Source organism: Manis javanica, chromosome 2 (assembly GCF_040802235.1).
Source record: "Manis javanica isolate MJ-LG chromosome 2, MJ_LKY, whole genome shotgun sequence".
NCBI classification, from domain to species: Eukaryota; Metazoa; Chordata; class Mammalia; order Pholidota; family Manidae; genus Manis; species Manis javanica.
In genome coordinates, this window is record NC_133157.1 from 208,519,803 (window position 1) to 208,543,195 (window position 23,393).

The window sequence follows — 23,393 nt, forward strand, 5'->3', positions numbered from 1 at the left end:
ACAGCAGGAGTTCCAATTTCTCCACGTGCTCCCTAGTTTTTATTTTCCATCTTTGTTTTTGTTTTTCTCTTTTAATAGCTAGCCATCTAAGAAACAGCAGCAGACTCACAGAGTCCAAGAAGGGACTAGCAGTTACCAAAGGGAAAGGGGTGGGAAGGGTGGGTGGGAAGGGAGGGAGAAGAGGACTAAGGGGCATTATGATTAGTACACATAGTGTAGAGGGGGGAGACGGGGAAGGCAGTAATAGCACAGAGAAGACAAGCAGTGATTCTATAGCATCTTACTATGCTGATGGACAGTGACTTCAATGGGGTGTTAGGTGGGAACTCAATAGTATGGGTGAATGTAGTAACCAGTGTTGCTCATGTGAAACCTTCATAAGATTGTATATCAATGATACCTTAACAACAACAACAAAATAACCGGCCATCCTAGTGGCTGTAAGGTGGTACTCATTGTAGTTTTGATTTGCGTTTCCCTAATGACTAATTATATTGAGTATTGTTTCATGTGCTGTTGGCCATTTGTATATAGTCTTTGGATAAATGTCTGTTCAAGTTTTTAACACATTTTTTAAAATTGAGGTATAGTTTATATATTAATTTGAATAGGTTTTTGGTGGAGTCTTTAGGGCTTTTTTTATGTAGTATCAGGTCATCTCCAAACAATGACAATTTCACTTCTTCCTTACTAGTGTGGGTGCCTTTTATTTCTTTTTCTTGCCTGATAATGTAGCTAGGACTTCCAATACTCTGTTGAATAAAAGTGTTGTGAGTAGGCATCCCTGTCTTATTCCTGATTTTAGAGGAAAAGTTTTTAGCTTTTTCATGGCCTTTACTCATTTTTAGTGGGTTGTTTGAATTGGATTTTAAAACTAAAAATTTTAATTTATCACAGACGGAGAAAAAATATTTACAGGACATATCTGAGATAAAATACCTGTATGTTTCTTATGAAAGTCAAACATACATATGCCCTATGACTCAGCCATTTTATCCTATGTATTTGTCACAGAAATTAAAACATCATGTTCAGAGACATGTACATGTTTGTAGCATCTTAGTATGCTGATGGACAGTGACTGTACTGGGGTATGTGGTGGGGACTTGGTAATAGGGGGAGTCTGGTAACCACAGTGTTGCTCATGTAACTGTACATTAATGACACCAAAATAATAAAACAAATAAATAAATAAATGAAAGTATTTATTTCATCTTCCACTTGCCCCTTAGCAACCGCTAATCTACTTTCTATTTTAGATATTTCATATAAGTGGAATTCTAATAATATTTGTCCTTTTGTGTCTGGCTTATATCACTTAGCATTTTTCAAGGTTCACTCATATTGTAGCATATATTAGAATGCCGTTCCTTTTCACAGCTGAATATATTCCATTGTGTGTATATATATGTGTATATATATATATATTGTGCCTAGTAACTTCTGATAATACTGAAAGCAGTGAAGTTAAAAAGGAAGCATTCCTATCAATTGTGAAAAGGAGTTACCTGAGCTTCCAATGTTTTCAAGAAAATTTAAAATCTTACACGTGAAAGTGTAGCAAACATCCACATTTCCTAAACTGAGAAGTTGTAATTTTCCACAATTACACCCAGTTTTATTTTTAAAATGTAAACATTATGGAAAACGCAAAAATCACTTTTCATTATCACCCACCTTAAACCTTTCTCCACGTCCCAAAGGCAACCACTATCATTAATATCATGTATACTTACTATTTTTAAATACCTTCGTTTTCATCTAACTTCAAATAATACATTATATGGTATTTATTTATTCTAAGATTTAAAAATATTCTTTTTGCATTCTCAAAACATGTTTCCTAAATGCAAGCATTAAACTGAGAATTAAAAAGCCTTTTGCCATTTTAAAATAAGCTGCCTAAAATTATGTTCCAAACTTCTGATACATCAAAGAAAAAAACCCCCAAACTCTTAAACTAACCAGACTAGGAAAATTAGTTACCAAAGTTGAAATTTTTTTCACTAAAATCCAAATACTCACAGGTTTTGAATGGATGGCAGTATTATTAGACACGATTGTGTGGATTCCCTCCATCACGTCTAGCTCATTCTTGTTATCCGAGGCATCTGGAAGAATATTAACCCTACTGCTTTGACTCCTGGTCCTGCTGGACACACGGGGAATAGACTGATGACTTCCAATATTGTGCACTGCTCCTGTCTGTCCAACACCGTTATCTTGGTCCTGAGGGAAAAGAGTATTAGATTCAAATATCTTTATCTCCTGAATTCTTGATTATTAGCACCTATCACACTGCTTGGCACACACAGTCTTCAGAATGTTAGCGGTCTATTTTGAGAAATTCCTTGTATTTGCCAAGACCAGAAAGTTTATCAGTTGTTAGCTGACAGATTTAAAAAATGACCAACAAGTAAATAACCAAAAAGCCCAACGAACTATGTGAAAAAGTTAATCAATTCAGAGTTATTTCCAAAGTGTTGTCTTTTCTCTAAAATTTTTGACATTACTTTGAAATCCATTTCTACTATACATCTCATGGGGTATACACAGAGATGCTGCTCATTTCTCAATGATTCCAATGGTGAAAACAAACCCCAACCTTTTTTTAAAATTCTATAAACATTCCTTTTAGTTATTTCTTTTCTTCTCAGAATATAGTCTTTAGCCTAAACTTCTTCACTAATTTAATATTAATTCCTATCTATTTTTATGTAAAATTAAAAATTGTATATATATTTAATCATAATTAGAAGACTGTTCTTCCCAAGAAACCCGGCAAGCTTTGGTATCTGGGCACCAATATTATAGTCTTACCATACCAAACCTCTTTAAGATATGCAGAATAATAAATACAGACCCATGGTATATGGAGGATCTTTTCTTACATCCACAGCCTTAAAAAGCTGCTGTTATTCTAATGTTTAATGACATTAGAATTTTATTTCACTTTACTAAAGCATTTCATATACCTAAAATAGCCCAAATTTTCTAGTGACTACTGTTAGAACTAAAAAAACAATATCAAAAATACCAAAACTGTATGTAAGAAAGTCTTCTATTTAATAGTTCATTAATTATGTAGTGTCATTAAAAAGAAAAGTAACTACTACTCCTGTTTTCAGAATGCAGGGATCTTTCTCAATAGAAAGCAATAAAAAAGAATCAAAGCTTTGGCATTGGGACATGAGCAAAGAAGAAAACAGAAAATACTTAGACTAAAAAAGATAGCTCCACAAATCATAAGCTTTATATTTTCCTTTGAGGAAGTTCTTTAACATTTCTACTGCAAATTTGGAAACATGGCAACTTGGAAACAACTTGGTCTCAAGAGTAATATATGAATCTGAACCCATATGCTTCTACACTAAGTTAGTTAACCACTCTGAGCATTACTTTCCTCACCTATAAAATGAGTATTTTAGAACCAGGTAGAGGAATGAATCCCTATACACAACTGAAAAGAATGAAGTGTTCTTAGTAACAGAATAAGAATGCTTGTAATTTTTTTCCCCCAGAATAAATTTAGCTAAGTCACATGTTTTATTTATTTATTTATTTATTTATTTATTTATTTATTTATAAAAAAGCAAGAGATTTCCAATTTAATAAACATTTATCAAACATTACACAAAAGGCACTGGGGGAAAGGTTTATACAATAAACAAGATAAGGGGAGAATGGTTGGTAATTCTAATGGCTTCTCTGTGAGCACCGTCAATTTCCAAAGCCTGTAATTTCAAATACTTCCAAAAGCGTGTCCCATGCCATCAGACAATCAGGCAAAAAAGTGTTCAGTAGACCAGAATTTTGGGAGGGACTAGATTAAATAAAAGTTGAACAGGTTTCTCTAATAAAAGACTTCACAGAGCTTTACTATGCTAATGTACACTACCAAGAGGTTGGTTTAAAGAATGCAAAACCTTTTTCTCCACCTGGGACCTCAAAGAATCACTGTGAAGACACAATCTGGAAACCACTGATAGAAAAGATTCCTGGCAAGAAAAGTTCCATAAGGAAAGAAGCCAATAAGGAGACCCCAATACTTGAGCCTTTTCTAAGTTATTACCTTTTCTTCCTGTGTTTCTGCTGCTGGCCCTTGATGTGCCTCCTGGGAAAGGACCTTCTTCATCTTTTTATTGTGCAGATTGTCCAGCACTCTTTTTTTCTCTTCCTTTGCCCTTTGAAGGAGATCTCTTACCACTGCTGTAGGGCGCTCCCGAAGAAGAAACGGGTGCTGGTTAAGAGTAGAAGGCAAAAGTCAGGTTGAGACCTATATATTTTTTCATTCAGAACAAATGAATCCCTTCTTGGACCCTAGAGTTACTATCCTAAATAATTATAGATAATGCATGCAATCTATAGTTATCTAATTCTGCTATGCTTTTTACTTCTTATATTTATAAAATTTAATTTACATGTATACACTCTGTGCCTACATAACTTCCCCTGTAGTTTTATGAAAACTTTGAACATGACACCTTTGTTGGCCAAATGAAAGGGCAGAGTTGAAATAATCAGAGTCTAAGTAAACATTAAGAATTAAGTCCAAATAGAGCCCTAAGTAAATGCTTACAAATTCTTAGAACTGGTCTCATAGAGGAGACACTATCAGTTCTGAATTACATTAGATTTCAACAGGAATGTATTTACTGACGGTGAATCACATAACATACTACTTGGGTATAATGGGTTCTTTATGTTGCTTAAATTAAACTTCATAAAACTCTAGCAGTTGATTAAAAGATGTTATGTATTAGTGATTTTTACCATTAATATTTCATAAAGCTTAACATTATCCAATGCAGAAAAGTAGAAAGAACAATTCTGTAAGATTATCATTGTTACATTTGGTACTTTTGGATATTTATTTCTTCTCAGAAATTTTCCGTGTATAGATTTTGTTTTGTAGTTAGCACACAGATTGCAGAACGATGACTTGTGCACTGGAGTTCATGAGATGATCTTGAATTCTTTTAAGACTTTTACCTCCTTTATTAGCTCAAATTTATTTCTTCCCTGAAGAGTTGTAACTATATATTATTTGCTTTTTATTGCTGTATTATGTTATTTCAACTCATAATGCCTACAGACTATTTCATCAAATGTTCATGCCAAAATTACATAACCATTATTCTAATTCTGGATAATTATTTTCAATTTTTCATTCTGAGATAAATAGCCCCATACAGTAAGTCACTTTTTTCCATTTTATTTTTTTCCTTATGTCAGACTGGGCCACTTCCCATAATGTCAATATACAAAATGGACCAGGTACATGAATACATATGCAGGTTTGGGATCACCCAAGGTCAAGTATCCACTCCTGGTGGGTTGGGTTATTACCAAAAGAGCTTCTTTTGCCTTCATTAGGCAAATGTAAGAAGCCAGTCACATTCTTCCTTTTCCTGAACCGTAGCTTGGTATGTACCACTATTTATAATATTCGGTCTTTTTTATCTGAAAATAATATATCTTGTAATTCTAAGTTATTTAAAAGTTCTCTACAAATGGATCCTGCTTATTTTTCACTTACATAATTCATAGCTACACTAAACCTTTTGTTGCTATTGTGAATACATAGTTTTTGGGCTTTTATTTGAGACTGTAAGTGTGCTTAGGGCCTAGAATTCCCTAAGTGTTACTGAAACTTTACACTGCTCTTCTACATACTGTAGTTGCAAATAACCCTACTGCATATGTACATGGTCCTTTCAATATCCTTGCATATTGAACTGCGTGTAGGTGAAAATAAACTGAACTTCTTTGAAATTCTAAAACATTCATGCTGAAAGTCTAATTTTCTAGTCAAAAATCCACAAAATTCCTTAGGGTCACAACTGCTACTCACTAATGCTTTATCTAGATCTTTAAAGAACTTCATTAAATTGAACAATACTATTATTGCTATTAATAAGATGTCAACCTCTAAATGAAAACATTTTTGAGAACAGAAAGCATATACTAATAATTTATATAAATTAGATAGTCAAACCTATTGAAAAATGAATAGAATTCACATTACTTTTAAAATATTTTCATTGCTAAGTTAGAAAAACATATTTCTCAAAAGGAGACAAAAATGTTCTTTTGAAATCTCTTTTCTCCCACAGTATTTATGTAAATGTATTACACATCATTTCTCTTCCTTTCATATTACTTTATATAGGACAGATCGATATATAAAGTATGGTAGATACAAAAATGAAATCCAAAGTTAAACTATGCATTGCCACCTCTGAAATGAAACTGTTCCACATGAGTTAAAATTTGTAGTTGTAACTCATGAATATATTCTTGCACATATAAAAATTAAGTCATTTAGTACTACCATATTGAATATTTAACTATATATTCTATTCAGACATGGTAAAAGCAGTTAATTTTGAAAACAAATGAAAAAACTTAGCAACTAAGGAAATTTCCAAGAAAGAATGGTATTACAAAATTAGTATTTTAGCAAAACCCAGTACAGTGTACTTAATACTGATTCAGAATCAAAGAAGAATAAAACGCATTCTTTAAAATAATTTCCTAGGTATACAAAACAGAGTATAACTGACCTTTAAAAGTTCTTTAGATGTAGGGCGATCTTTAGGGTTTTTCTGGAGGCAAGACTCTACAAAGTTGCGAAAAGAACTGGACCTATTGTAAAGGAAAGTATTAAGTGAACATATTGCTATTTCCTTTAAAAACACATCCACAAATCAAGGCATGTCCCTATGGGTGGGAGGGAGAATAGAAATCATAAAAAAAAAAGCAGACACAATACACTATATATTTCATCATGTAAGTCTATGAAAAGCTATGCAAACCAACTAATGAATCTTTACCATTTTCCAAAGATAGATTTGCTCACATTATTTTAAAATCCTGCTCTCATATACTTAAGTATCACAACTCATTCTACATTGAGGTAAATTAGGGAAGTCAATCATTTTCCTTTTTGCATTCAAATCTAAGATAAATTCTTCTTAATATTTTTTTTCTTTTCCCTAGCCACGTCTATTTCTTGCTTGACCCTTGAATCATCTTCCATATAGCAGGTTTCAGAACATCACGCTATTTGTTTTGAAAAGAACATTTTTTATACCTAAGTATTTAGTGTCCTTGAGCAAATGGACAAAAGTTCCAGAAAACAGTAAAAAATTTTTTAAAGATTAGAATTCTGTAACATACTATTATATAGTGTTACTGATGAGAGTTCAGTAAGGCAGTAAGTAAAAAATATTCCATCAATGTTTGTCATCAATATTCAAATAAGATTTAATTCTTTTATACAAGAATTCTGTTTTGAATCCCCAAAGTATCAACCAGTGTAAAGACAGCCTGTGTTTCGTGTATTTATTATTCAGATGTACCATAATAAACTCTGAGCCAAGATTTCTTTAAAACATCTCTACAGAAGCAGCAAAGACCTGTGAACTTGTCTTAATAATGTAATGATAAAAAATAAATTATTGCTAATTTATGCATATTACTTGTGAATTTTAAAGTATCTGTTAAGTATTTGTTAAGTACAGTAGGTAGTCCCCTAGAATGTTTCAAATGCTAGATACACCTGAAGACTTTCCCATTTAAATTTTCTATCACTGATAAAAATCCTTCTTTCCTAAAATTGTCCATGTGTTCTCAACAAACTTCTTTACATGAATAACAGTATTATCAAAGAAGCACTAGGAGATGCAACATCAAAGCACATTTGGAATAATAAATCATAACAATTAGAATCATCCAAAAATTATGAATTATCTGGTAATTCTGATAAATTATCAAATCATTTTTACCTAAGTTTTATACCATATCAATCATAAACCCTTCCCCAATCAAATATCTGTACAGGTTGTGGCAATCTATATATTGCAGTTTTAAAATATGAATGTTTAAATCATGCTATTTATTATAAAATCAGGGTTGTATGTGTCACTAAGGTATAAAAAATATATTACTTTTTATACTAAAGCCATACTTTTTGCTCCCATGTAGCATCATCTATCTTTTATTTCTGAACTGAGTCACATATATGCTATGAAGAGATAATAAAGGATAAACATAATGTAAGGAAAAAATTAAGCTATTTTAATATTTCTTCAGGTTGTATACGCTTCACCTCATTGACATGAAATCATTTTGATAACATTATGAAAAAGTATTTAAATTTTACCATGTTGAACAATATATCTCTCAGCCATACTCACCATTCATTAGACTGTAGTGTAGGAGGCTTATTTCTGGTTATGAGATATAAGGCACGCCTTACATTCATATCAAATAAAGGAGGCTTCCTTTCCGCTATAAAAGAAATAAAACTTCCTGTTAAATATGTGCCTGTTATATAGGAGCATGGAAGCACTGTTAGTTTTTTTTTTAAATAAACCCCAACTTAGGAAAAAAGTTGCAAGTAGCGTTCAGAGAACTTAGTTAAGTGAGTCAATAGAGAGGAAATTGCAGCCCTGATGCACATCTCTAAATAGTGTAATTTTCCAATAAACAAGAACATTCTAAGAGAACCTAATAGTCATTAAATCAGACCATTAATATGAATACATGACTATTATCTAATCTCAAGCTCCATTGTAGTTCCAATCAAATGTCCCAGTAATGTCCTTTGTAGCAAAAATGACCTTTGATCATCTGCATCCTTAAAGGAAATTCTACATTTTTTCTAAGTTTTAAACTTACATAGAATTGTTCATAAAATATCCCTATAGTCCTTTCAATATGTGTAAAATCTGGAGTCATGTCCCCTGTCATTTCTGATATTGGTTGTTTGTGTCTTCTTTCTGTTCAGTCTAGCTAGAGGTTTATTAATTTCATCAATTTTCCCAAAGAACTAATTCGTGATCTCATTGATTTTCTCTATTGTTTTCACTTTCTATTTAATTGATTTCTGTTTTGATCTTTTTGGGTCTCTAATTGTGTTTACTGTGGATTGAATTTGCCCTTCATTTTCTAGTGTTAAGGTGACAGTTGAAGTCATGACCTTGACAATTCACAAGTACACAATTTTGACTCTCGAATATCCCTCAGTTTGGCTTTGTGCTGTCATTAAATTTAGTTTCCACATCTCTGGCAGGAATATCACAGAAGCAAGTGTCACGCTTTTCTCAGTGTATTCTATGATGATCCTATGGAACAGGTCTATAGTTTCAGATTGTCTTGTCATTGATGGTGTTCACTTTGATCACTTACGGCCATTCCACAAGGTTTCATGGTGAAGTTTCACTTTTTTCCTTTGTAATTATCAAGTATTTGTGAAAAGGTACTTGAGTCTATATAAATATTCTGTTTTGCATAAAGATCATTTTATTCTCTTATTGTATAGATTTAGATTCTTCATTTAATAATTTATAACCTGCTACTATCATTTATTTTGATGTTGAAATTGTTTCATTTTTGAGCAGTTGAGAATCTTTTTAGCCGACTTCTGCCTTTCCGGCATGGCTCCATCATTCCCTGCTCAGCTGCTTGCTCTCTGGCCCACTAAGATGTTCCAGGATCATCTTATGCTTTCCCAACTGTAGACACGGCTCCAAGGAGCTGTGGCAGGCAGTGTGCTCACTGCTACTGCCCGTGTCACTTCTCTTAGATCCTGTCAGTGGATAAAGGAAGGGAACACACGCGTCCCTCATCTATTTGTATTCATACTTGCACATTAAATATCTTTAGTTGTTTATTGAAAACAACTGAGTTCACTACAATATCTCAAATCCAATGCTATAGTACTATTTATTCGAGCCTTCTCTTTCCATTATTTGTAGCACCCTTCTCGGACAGTAAGAAACCTCACTCTCATTATCCTTAATATATTTGATGACTCACCCCTGTACATAGCCAGTCTCCCCATCTTGGCCACCACCCTTTCCCTTTTTCCCCTTCAAGTTTTCAAACCCCATTCCAAGCCTGTCTACAGTGTGAATGTCCACTTCATCCCCTCAGTTTCTGACACCCCATATAAACTGGATCACTTTCTGCAGTGAGGCCCTCCTCATCGGCCCTCAGGAGGGAAGCCCCCTTCCTTTCAATCAGGCACTGCCACTGTGTCACGTGACCCAACCCCAAATGTGGACGTGCTCCTTGGCCTCTGACACCCCATGCTGGGCTACTTCCAGGTCTGAATGCTTTGGTTACCCCACCAGGACTCTGAATCTCCAAACTTGACTGCCACTCTCCCTGCACAGGTTCTGCTTCCACATACAAGGCATTCTGTCTGTGGGAACTCCCTCCTCTCCTCACAGGACTCTGACACGCCACGCCGGGCTACCATGGCTCAGCAGGTGACATGGACACCTACTTTATACTGTCCTCCCAACAGCTTTAAGAATGAGTAGTTTGATCCAGGAAAGGGAAGGGATTACTGAAGAAATTCTTAATGAATAAAATAACTTGTATTTCTACTGTGATTTATAAAAGTATTCAAAAATTCTAAGTGGTGTACCATCAATATATCAAACCAGAGTGTGATTTTTGATCTGTCATTTACTATAAAGCTGAACATCTGTATTTACTCAAAGAACACTGAACTTAGCTAAAAACGATGGAGATTTACTAAATCTAGACTGCGGTAGCCTTCAGTGGATTCAAAGGATATTTTCCATTTCAAATATTTTTTTAATTGAGGTATCATTGATATTCAATCTTATATTAGTTTCAAGTATACAACACAGTGGTTCAACAGTCACCCATATTAAATCCTCACCCCCAGTACAGCAGTTACTGTCAACATAGGAAAATGTTACAGAAGCAGTGCTTATATTTTCCATGCGATACTACTATCCCGGTGACCAACTTATGACTGAAAATTTTTGTGCCCTTTTATTGCCCTCACCCTCAACTACTCACCCCAATCCCTCCCCCACAGTAACCACCAGTCACAACTCAGTGTCTATAAGTCTACTGCTACTGTGTTCCTTTTGTTTTGTGTTTAGATCCCACAAATAAGTGAAATCATATGGTATTTTGTCTCTGCCTGGCTTATTTCACTTAGCATAATACCCTTTAGGTTGATCCATGTTGCAAATGGAAGGATTTCTTTTCTTCTTATGGCTGAATAATATTCCATTGTGTATATGTACTGTATCCAGCACAATTATCATTTAAATATGCAGGAGGGATTAAACAATTCCCAGACAAGCAAAAGTTGAGGTAATTTGCCTCCCACAAACCACCTCTACAGAGTATCTTAGAGGGACTGCTCTAGATAGGAACACTCCTAAAAAGAGCACAGAAGAAAACACCCAACATATGAAGAATGGAGGAGGAATAAGAAGGGAGAGAAATAATCATCAGACTGTGTTTATAATAGCTTAATAAGCGAGTTGAGTTAGAAAGTAAGGTAGCAAAGAAGTTAACCTTGAACCTTTGGTCACCACAAATCTAAAGCCTGAAATGGCAATAAGTACATATCTTTCAATAATCACCCTAAATGTAAATGAACTGAATGCACCAATCAAAAGACACAGATTAACAGAATGGATAAAAAAGCAAGACCCATCTATATGCTGCTTACAACAGACTCACCTCAAACCCAAAGACATGCACAGAATAAAAGTCAAGCGGTGGAAAAAAATATTTGATACAAACAAACAGGGAGAGAAAAGGAGGTGTTGCAATACTAGTATCAGACAAAATAGACTTCAAAACAAAGAAAGGAAACAAGAGGTAAAGAAGGACACTACATAATGATAAAGGACTCAGTCCAACAAGAGGATATAACCATTATAAACATATATGCACCCAATATAGGAGCACAAATATATGTGAAACAAATACTAACAGAATTAAGTGAGGAAATAGAATGCAATGTATTCACACCACTCACTCCAAAGGACAGATCCACCAAGACAGAAAATAAGTAAGGACACAGAGGCACTGAACAACACACTAGAACAGGTGGACCTAATAGACATCTATAGAAATCTACATCCAAAAGCAACAGGATACACATTCTGCTCAAGTGCACATGGAATATTCTCCAGAATAGACCACATACTAGACCACAAAACGAACCTCAGTAAATTCAAAAGATAGAAATCCTACCAACCAACTTTTCAGACCACAAAGGTATAAACTAGAAATAAATTGTACAAAGAAAGCAAAAAGGCTCACAAACACATGGAGGCTTAACAACATGTCCTAAATAATCAATGGATCAACAACCAAATCAAAATGGAGATCCAGCAATATATGGAAACAAATGACAACAACAACACAAAGCCTCAACTTCTGTGGGACGCATCAAAAGTAGTCTTAAGAGGCAAGTATATAGCAATCCAGGCCTATTTAATGAAGGAAGAACAATCCCAAATGAATAGTCTAATGTCACAATTATCGAAACTGGAAAAAAGAAGAACAAATGAGACCTAAGGTCAGCAGACAGAGGGACATAATAAAGATCAGAGAAGGAATAAATAAAATTGAGAAGAATAAAACAATAGAAAAAAAATCAATGAAACCAAGAGCTGGTTCTTCAAGAAAATAAACAAAACAGGTAAGCCTCTAGTCAGACTTATTAAGAGAGAAAGAGAGTTAACACACATCAACAGAATCAGAAACAAGAAAGGAAAAATCACAATGGACCCCACAGAAATACGAATAATTGGAGAATACTATGGAAACATATATGCTAACAAGCTGGGAAACCTAGGAGAAATGGACTTCCTAGAAAAATACAGCCTTCCAAGACTGACCCAGAAAGAAACAGACCAATTAACAGCAACGAAATTGAAGTGCTAATCAAAAAACTACCCAAGAACAAAACCCCTGGGCCAGATGGATTTACCTCAGAATTTTATCAGACATACAGAGAAGACATAATACCCATTTTCCTTAAAGTTTTCCAAAATTAGAAGAGGAGGGAATACTCCCAAACACATTTTATGAAACCAAAATCACCCTAATACCAAAACCAGGCAAAGACCCCAGCAAAAAAGAAAACTACAGACCAATATCCCTGATGAATATAGATGCAAAAATACTCAACAAAATACGATCATACACCATGACCAAGTGGAATTCATCCCAGGGATGCAAGGATGGTACAACAGTCGAAAATCCATCAACATCATCCACCACATCAACAAAAAGAAGGAAAAAACCCATGATCATCTCCATAAATGCTGAAAAAGCATTCGACAAAATTCAATATCCATTCATGATAAAAACTCTGAACAAAATGGGCATAGAGGGCAAGTACCTCAACATAATAAAGGCCATATATGATAAACCCACAGTTAACATCATACCAAATAGCGAGAGGCTGAAAGCTTTTCCTATGAGATCGGGAACAAGACAGGGATGTCCACTCTCCCCACTGTTATTCAACATAGTACTGGAGGTCCTAGCCACGGCAATTAGACAAAACAAAGAAATATGAGAAATCCAGATTAGTAAAGAAGTTAAACTGTCATTATTTGCAGATGACATGATATTGTACATAAAAAACCCTACTAAAGACTCCACTCCAAAACTACTAGAACTAATATCGGAATTGAGCCAATTTGCAGGATACAAAATTAACACACAGAAATCTGTAGCTTTCCTATACACTAACAATGAACTAATAGAAAGAGAAATCAGGAAAACAATTCCATTCACAATAGCATCAAAAAGAATGAAATACCTAGGAATAAACCTAACCAAGGAAGTGAAAGACCTAAACCCTGAAAACTACAAGACACTCTTAAGAGAAATTAAAGAGGACACTAACAAATGGAAACTCATCTCATGCTCCTGGCTAGGAAGAATTAATATCATCAAAATGGCCATCCTGCCCAAAGCAATATACAGATTCAATGCAATCCCTATCAAATTACCAACAGCATTCTTCAATGAACTGGAACAAATAGTTCAAAAATTCATATGGAACCACAAAAGACCCCAAATAGCCAAAGCAATCCTGAGAAGGAAGAATAAAGTGGGGGGGATCTCGCTCCCCAACTTCAAGCCCTACTACAAAGCCACAGTAATCAAGACAATTTGGTACTGGTTCAAGAACAGAGCCACAGACCAGTGGAACAGAATAGAGACTCCAAACATTAACCCAAACATATATGGCCAATGAACATACAACGAAGGAGCCATGGACATACAACAGGGAAATGACACTCTCTTCAACAGATGGTGCTGACAAAAACTGGACAGCTACATGTAAGAGAATGAAACTGGATCACTGTCTATCCCCATACAAAAAAGTAAATTCGAAATGGATCAAAGACCTGAATTAAGTCATGAAACCATAAAACTCCAAGATAAAAACATAGGCAAAAATCTCGTGGACATAAACACGAGTGACTTCTTCATGAATATATCTCCCTGAGCAAGGGAAACAAAAGCAAAAATGAACAAGCGGGACTATATCAAGCTAAAAAGCTTCTGTACAGCAAAGGACACCATCAATAGAACAAAAAGGTATCCTACAGTATGGGAGAATATATTCATAAGTGACATATCCAATAAAGGGTTGACATCCAAAATATGTAAAGAGCTCACACACACCTCAACAAACAAAAAGCAAATAATCCAATTAAAAAATGGACAGAAGAGCTGAATAGACAGTTCCCCAAAGAAGAAATTCAGATGGCCAACAGACACATGAAAAGATGCTCCACATCGCTTGTCATCAGAGAAATGCAAATTAAAACCACAATGCGATATCACCTCACACCAGTAAGGATCACCATCATCAAAAAGATAAACAACAACAAATGTTGGTGAGGTTGTGGAGAAAGGGGAACCCTCCTACACTGCTGGTGGGAATGTAAATTATTTCACCATTGTGGAAAGCAATATGTAGGTTCCTCAAAATACTCAAAATAGAAATATCATTTGACCCAGGAATTCTCCTTCTAGGAATTTACCCTAAAAATGCAGCACTCCAGTTTGAAAAAGACAGATGCACCCCTATGTTTATCACTGCACTATTTACAATAGCCAAGATATGGAAGCAATCTAAATGTCCATCAGTAGATGAATGGATAAAGAAGATGTGGTACATATACACAATGGAATATTACTCAGCCATAAGGTAAAAACATATCCTACCATTTGCAACAACATGGATGGAGCTAGAGGGTATTATGCTCAGTGAAATAAGCCAGGCAGAGAAAGACAAGTACCAAATGATTTCACTCATCTGTGGAGTATAAGAACAAAGGAAAACTGAAGGAGCAAAACAGCAGCAGAATCACAGAACCCAAGAATGGACTAATAGTTACCAAAGGGAAAGTGAGTGGGGAAGATGGGTGAGAAGGGAGAGATAAGGGTGGGGTAAAAGAAAGGAGGCATTACGATTAGCATGTAGAGTGTGGGGTGGGCACGGGGAGGGCTGTGCAACACAGAGCAGACAAGTAGTGATTTTACAGCATCTTACTATGGTGATGGACAGTGACTGTGAAGGGGTATGAGGTGGGGGACATGGTGAAGGGGGGAGCCTAGCAAACATAATGTTCTTCATGTAATTGTAGATTAATGATACCAAAAAAAAAATCAAACTGTACAATAAGGTATGCAGCCTGATAATCTAATCCTCATACCTAACACAAAGTATTAAGTAGTAGCGGTAAGTAATTCATGAATGCTTTAGAGACCCTTCATAGATGGTAAATCTATAGCCATAGACATATTCTAGGTGTTTAACAAAATACTCATTAAATATTAGACACAGATACCTCAAAATTACTACCACAGTAGAAACTATTTTGGACCTAATTTAATAAGCAAATATAGTATACCTAAACTAACACACACACACACCACACACATATATATATATATACACACACACACAAATAGCCAAATAACCAAAGGGACAACCTTCATAGATTTCTATTGCTCCCCTTAAACACTGACATAAAAATAAAAATCTGTTATTTGGTACAGAAATTGAGGTAAAACATTCATCAAACTTACTACACAGTAATAAAGAGCAATGCTTACCTATTTGAATACATGTTATTCCCAGAGACCATACATCTACTTTGCTATCATACTGTTCTTCATTCTTGCTTAAAATTATTTCTCTGGGCCATCCTAAAACATAAAATGTTACTTAAAGTTAAAAAAGAAAAGTATACCATTCTTTAAAAACGTAATGACCGTCCACATGGAGAATACCTGTGTGAATTCCAGATGATATACCTGGACATAAGAATTCTTATAATGGGAAATAAATGCATTACAGGTCGTGAGGTAAATATTTACCATTACATATACAGTGTTAGACTTATTCTCACCATTTTCATGATCATGTACCAGCATCCTGGAGGAAAGACTCCCCAGAGCAGGGTTGCATTCTGCATCAATTCAAGTTTGCAGATTGTAATATTGTATATCCTTTATGCCAGCAGTTCTCAAACATTTTGGTTTCAGCATCTTATTACAAAAGTCTAAATTTTGCTCAAAAGAGGGCATTTTGTCACTGGCACTTGTTTTCTTGAAGTAAACAATCTCACTAGATTAAGCTGAGAACATATCTGCCCACAATAGGCAACAATGAATAAGCAGTTTGTCAGTGTTTTTTTGCAAATAGGAGTAGTGTTCTGTGATAAAAGTGGCTAGGACCACCACCCATAACTAAATAAATCATACAATTATTAACTCTGGAGGCGTCTTGGTTATAAAATGAAATGCTACTTCGCATCTTTAGCTAGACTCTAATGTTCTCTACTGGTGCTTCACCTTATACTTCCGTTGTACTTGTTAAGCACAGACAAAGATTTAGAACAGTTTCTGCTCAATAAGATTCTCACCAGGCATATGTGTGTTCCTGTGTGTAAAAATATGTAAATATGTACATAGTGCTGTGTTCCTAATATACCATATACAAATTAGTACATATGTAAGTTTCAATTGCCAATAATAGAGGGCTTGTAATGTGTTAAGATGTTGAAGTAAGCTTGGGGAGCCACTAAGTTCAACAAAGTTAAAAAAGTAGTTTTGTTTTTAATGCACAACTTTCTAGCTCCTTTCTAGTATCTAATATTGATCACTGATTTATAAAGAGGGGGACCATTAAGAAGCATTATTTGCCCAAAGAACCCTTTTTCTATACAGGGAAGAGGATTCTATCTAAATTAGGGTTCTACATAAGAAATTTTTGGTCATACAGAACAGTAGTCTTCAAAGTTTTTATTTTCTTACTTCCAATGAATTTATTAAAAGAATGTATCCACTTGTACATTTTCAAGTTGGTATCTAAATTTTATAAACTTAATAATTGCAAAGGATACAATGCACACATATGTATATACATTATTTTGTATATGTGCTTTACAGATATTTACAACTTGGAGCTGAGGACCTCACTCATTCATTAAAAAAACTGCTGTATAATATCCTAATTAGCAATCCCAGTCTGCACGGTCATATCAACCATTCAAATTAGAATTATTTTCTGTCAGGAAATGCCAAACTTCATTTTTTCATTGTAAATAACATGTTAATGTGTCCTCACAACAAATGTCCCAGTTGTAAATGAGATAATTTGTGATTCACTAGAAAAGAAGATGGGTGGAAACATAATTGGGGAAAAGAAAAAGTAAGGAGTAAAAGGAACTGAAGAGAGATGACTGTGAAGGCAGAAGCCCTTTGCCAAAACTTGGTGTCCTAACTCTTCAATATTTCTGATGCTATATATTCTAGATGTTACGTGTTCTCAGATTGTCCCTCTGGTGATGGTTTGAGGCTTTTAATTCTCAGAACAATGCATCACTCTGCTCATCAGGATGGGTGAGAAGCCTTTCTTTAACAAACTGGGAGTTGAGAGATTTGAAAGGTAGGTGGAAAAGAAGATGCTGTAGACCGAAGACACTTCTCAACATATACGGAGAGAGGACATCTATGGAAGTTGAAGATGTGGAAAATTATTCCCTTCAGACTTGCTGACATAAATATGGAATTATTTATGGATAAAATTAGATGATGTCTAGAAGTAGCTTCAGTTAACTGGAGGTGGGAGGGAGGGAGGGCAAGAAGGTCAAGTACACAGGGCAGCCAGGCCCTGGGGTGGTGCTGTTAGGCTGAGCTGATCGCTGTGTGAGCCTTTGTTATATTTTTGTCTATTTCCCTGTATACTTGAAATTCTCCACAATAAAAAATGAAAACAAAAGTTGCTAATCAGCTACCAGTCTTCAGGTACTCTTATTCAGAAGATCCTGACACACAGTAAGTATAAATCTAAAGAAAATTTCCACTTAGCATTTCTATCTTCTCCCTTCTTAAAAATTTAAATTTTTTCACTCCTACCCCCAATACATGATGTGGATGATAACAGGAAAGAAATGTAGGGGGGACAAATGATACAATAGGAGATCCAAGGGCAGCACTCCAAATCTGTATCTGAAACTACAGTGCTTAGAGTAATATCTAAAGCAGCACTGTATTTCCAGGAGAAACGTAAAGCACCTGATAAAAGTACAACCACACACTGCCTATTTCAATTATGAGGATCAATACCAGATAGGACTACGCTTACCAATATGGCTCCCCCACAAAAGACTTGGCAGAAGAGGCCATGGAAGCAAATCCAAAGTCAGCAAGTTTCACCTGGCCTTCTGGTGTCAGAAGGATATTTCCTGCTTTGATGTCTCTGGGTTTAAGGAACACAGAAAATTATTTGTCTTTCCTTTGTAAGATTATACTGAAAATGATAAAAATCATATAAAAATTTATAAAATAGGGAAGGAGAAATCAGAATAATTAAGGCCTTGGATAATCTCTCAGTTGGGATAATGAGAATTAAGATCCAAACTAAGAAATGAGATACACAGAATTCCTATAAGTATATAGTAACAATTTTCTAAAAGAGAAGATAAAATAGCAGCAGAAACAGAAGAAAAAAATAGGTAATTAATAGCACATACTCGATATTTGAGTGCCTGTTTATTGGTACAAATATTGGTTTTAAAAATTTAGCTGAACATTCTTATATGACTGTAAGATTTCTGAGTATAGCCTTAACAATAAAATGGGGAAAAAAAGAACCTGATGCCCCAAATTTTTTTAAATTACTCATATCATTCCAAATTTTAGCATAGTTCTCCTACCTAAATATGAAATGAAAACTGAAACACATGGGTAACATAATATCAATGATCCCAAATTTACTTTTAAGCTCTTTTCTAAATCAGCAATGTACATGTGAACTAAGAAAATTATAATGGTATTGTATGCACAATGGGCACCATAACATTCAAAAAGAAAAAAATTTCTAAGCACTTGTCAATTCATACTATATAGTATTATAATGAATGTAATAGTAAGTCAATCTATTTTCTTCCATTTGTTTTTTTAAAAAATGAAAGGTTCTTTGAAGTTGAGAAGACCTTAGGTTCTGCTTCCAACTCTTTCATTCTCTTATTTATTATGCATGTGGATTTCTCTTGGACCTTACTACCCTCATCTAAAAAACTGATAACCCATTAATTTGCAGTGACTCTACTATATAAATTTACTATATATTGTCTGGTTCACATAGATAATTTTTAAAATGCTACCTTCCTTCTAAAAACAGGCAAAACCAGTACCAATGCTAAAAATGTAGTTTATGATGGTTTAATCTTTAAATTATTATCCATTACCAAGGATTATCAAGGCTTATCTCAAAAGCATAGAGTGTTAAGTAGCTTTTACTTGTCTCTGTCATGGAATCAATGGAACAAATCCGGCATTATGAGTCACCAGGAGGACAAAAGGTCTAGGTTAGCTCTAGTTTAATCTATCTTGCTTTATCAGCTTTGAGAAGTGAGTCACAAATTGGGGCATCAGTTTCTTCATCTGTAAAATGAACAAGTGAGAATACATAATCCCTATCGACTTTTCCACTTCACAAATTAAACTTTTCTATAATTAAATTTCTATCACAAATCTATAAAGTGCACATACTTTGGAAAGCCCAGCAACATGTGTAGAAAAAGATAAATTATTCTCAACAAAGAGATCAAATAAATTAGTATATTCATTTTAAGACATGGATAACCTAAAAAAATATGAGTTTATAAAACTCCAGAATACTTTTATGTAGCAAAAACCAACAAAGCTTTCAGGATTAATAAATTCTAGGTCTGAGAAATTTGCATATTAATATATGGTAATTTTTAAAGTACTTACCTATGGATCATGGCACGAGAATGTAAGTAGGCTAATCCACGAAGAGCACCATGTATAATTGCTGCTATTTCCATTTCTTGTAATGGCTTTTTGTGAACTTAAAATAAGATTTTATTTGTAAATAATTATTCTATAGAACACTTCTATTTTAAAATATATATACACATATCTAATACATGGGCAAATTTTTAAAAACTAACATTTAGCAAGAAGGAATTTTTTGCTTTCCAAGATAATAAAACAAAGCAATTGAACTTAATAAGTGCACAGTTGTGCCTAGTTATTATAGTTCACAGCTAATTTTCCTCTAAGTTAACATTTAACAATTATTTCATGATTATAAAACAATGAAAGAGGAGCTTTCCCTTTTTATATTCCTACATATCTTCATTCTGAACAGAAGGAACAAGTCAAGTTTAATGATAAAGAATGCAGAAAAATGCCTGTTAAATCATAATGAAAGAAAACTCATCTGTTATGCTAAAACATAGTATTTAATGAGGACAGTGCATACCACGCTGAGACTCTAGAATTTAGTACAATAAAATGAGAGTTCATTCACTAAGAGATTTTTTAAATAATGTTAAAGCTTTCCAGGAAGAGCAAAAACTATTGTCTCTTCCTGGAAAGTTGTGCCATTATTAAAAAAATCTCTTACTGAATGAATTCTCATTTTATTATACTAATACTTTTCTTTCCTTAATAAATAAAGGAAACTTACCTTTCAGCAAATCTACAACAGATCCTGAACAATATTCCATTACAAGCTACAGGGGAAAAAATGATAAAAACATTAAAATACACTATTAAAATAAAAAGATTCTATTTATGAGATAAAATAAATTCACCAAGGAAATCAAGAAGAAAGTTTGAAGTGAAACAAACTCTAGTTATCAATTACCTTTAAATTTAAGTATACATTTTGGAACTTGTTAAATGCATATATGAGGTTAAGCCAATGCTACATTATCTTTTATAATGCCGACATATAACTGCTTGTAGAAGATGTGTGTTTCATATAATTACTAACTAAAGCTACAGGGGAATACACATATTCCATTAATATTAACCTATAGTAGCAATACCGGTATTGTTAGGAAGCAGAAAATCGTCCTCTGGTACTATATATACAAAGTTTAGGTTACAGTTTAAATCTTTCCTATAAAGCAAACACAGAGCACCTCTTACGTGCCAGGTATTTTATATATATTAACTAATTTAATCCTCATAACCACCTCTGGAAGGAGACCCTATTATCATCCTTGTTTTACAGATGGAGAAACCTGGAAGACAGAGAGGCAGCCTACCCTCTCTGCCACTGTTTTTTCTTTTACCACAGACTCAAATTAGGAGTACCATCACCATCAAATTAAACCAAACATTACAAGTCTAAATAAATCTAAGTTCTGTATACTAAAATGATAATCAGCTGTAGCTTATTAAAAATAAAAGGTCATTCCTGTTTAAAGAAAATTTAGCCTTTCTCTGAAAAGACATAATTACTATGCCTATACCATTGTAAGATTACTACCTTATCTTAGTTTCAACAACGGGGCAAAATTAATCTCCATTTTCTGCAATAAAATGTCCCAATTTTCTACCTTCAGTATTATTCAGCCAAAGAATCACAATCAGTTCAGATTTCACCAGGATTCACCACCAATATTCCAACCAAGATCCTTGTGGTTAAATAGCTTACAATGCATTTATGTCAAAAATAAATGCTGATTTTCATCCTTTGATAGGATTGTTCTCAACAAATGTTTGATAAAGCATTTGAAGAATGACACCGCTAACATACATCAGAACATTTTCCCGTGCACGTAACGGTTAGCTGAATCTCTGCAGTCAACTGGCAAAAGTTCTCTTATCTCTTACTGCCTAAGAGTTTCAGGAAAAGCTGCTCTCTTTTCTCAGTATGAACTAACATTTCAAGGTGTTTGTGCGTGGCTTTACACAACTATTTTGAGACATTTTTGAATTAATTATAAACTAAACCTACTAAAATTACAGCAAGGGGAGAGCAGATACCTACCCATGCTCTGTGCTCACGTAAATAGCAGCCTTTGTATTCTACAATGTTGGGATGTTTTAATGTTCGTAGGCACCTGACTTCCTTAATAATACCCTGCCATCTCTGTGGGGAGAAAAAAAAGAATAAAGGAAAGAATTAGGAACAGTTGCCTTTCCTTAGAAAGCTATCTAAGTACAAAAGTAATTATCAGATTAAAAAGTTAACAAGAACATACAACTTTGCTTTATTTGTAACATTTAAATGTCAAACTAATATGTTTTAAAGAAATTACATTCATATAGTTTACAACTCAATAACATAAAATTCATTCCAGGTAGGACACATTTTTATTTTCATAAAATTTATTATCAATGAGTCTTATAAAAATTTTACAACCACACACCAAGCTGTTGAAAACTATATACAGTATTGAGTGGTTTTTCTTCAAAAGTTCGACCTCCCCCTTCTTTTTTTGCAGCTTTATTGTTGTGTAATTTACATACCTTAAAGTTCAGCTGTTGTGTTTTTGGCTTATATTGTCTACCAAATGTGATGCTTTTTCTGCTGTTTAAACTCAAGTCAAGTAAGTACCTAAATTCCTAAATGCACATATTCTAAAATGCTAGTGAACACTTAGGTTATAACAGAGGGAAGTTCACAGAAAAACCAAACAACATGGAAACATTTTCCTACAGGATTTCCCGAAGAGCCTTCCCATTGACGCCTACTAGTAAGTAACAGATAAACCTTCAGCAATAAAAGCTACTCTATGACAACTGCAGAAACTTAGGCCATATCCTAAGTAGGGTGACTTGTCAGAAGCAATCAGGGAACTGAAAATACAGGTACTTGGGTCCATACCCAGAGACTCTAGAGGCTTAGTAGATGTGGGATGGGAACTTGGAATCTGTTTTTTGTTCTTGTTTCCGTTTTTCCAAGCTTTACCGCTGGCTTGTATCATATTTCTAAAGGTAGGGGAACTAGAATACAGAACTTTAAAAAATGTTTTGCACTGGATTTTAAGATCCTATATCTTCTATGTTATTTCATAAGCCCTCAAGAAAATAGAGCAAGATATTCACAGTGTAAAATGTGTAAGCTGTAAGATGCTAACTTCAGAAAGTGTTTTATGGGCTTTTCATTTCAAATTTGAGTGCTCTGGGAGGCAAACTCTCAAAAGAAAACCAAGCTAAAACCTGTATTCTTCAAAGTAAAAAAAACTTCCAGGAAGGACACAATATTACATGAGAGAAGATGATGCACTAGGTGA

The 23,393-nt window shown here is 34.3% G+C and overlaps 1 protein-coding gene across 1 annotated transcript in view; it reads right to left on the reverse strand.

The window, feature by feature from the left end:
• The window catches only part of LOC140845709 (serine/threonine-protein kinase TAO1-like), a 54,079-nt gene that overhangs the window by 23,677 nt on the left and 7,009 nt on the right, over window positions 1–23,393 (reverse strand). Inside the window, 9 exon segments of the mRNA XM_073220531.1 lie at window positions 2,026–2,229; window positions 4,073–4,240; window positions 6,567–6,648; window positions 8,202–8,295; window positions 15,940–16,022; window positions 18,467–18,589; window positions 20,110–20,206; window positions 20,831–20,876; window positions 22,145–22,246. Of these exon segments, the coding sequence (XP_073076632.1) occupies window positions 2,026–2,229; window positions 4,073–4,240; window positions 6,567–6,648; window positions 8,202–8,295; window positions 15,940–16,022; window positions 18,467–18,589; window positions 20,110–20,206; window positions 20,831–20,876; window positions 22,145–22,246 (999 nt within the window).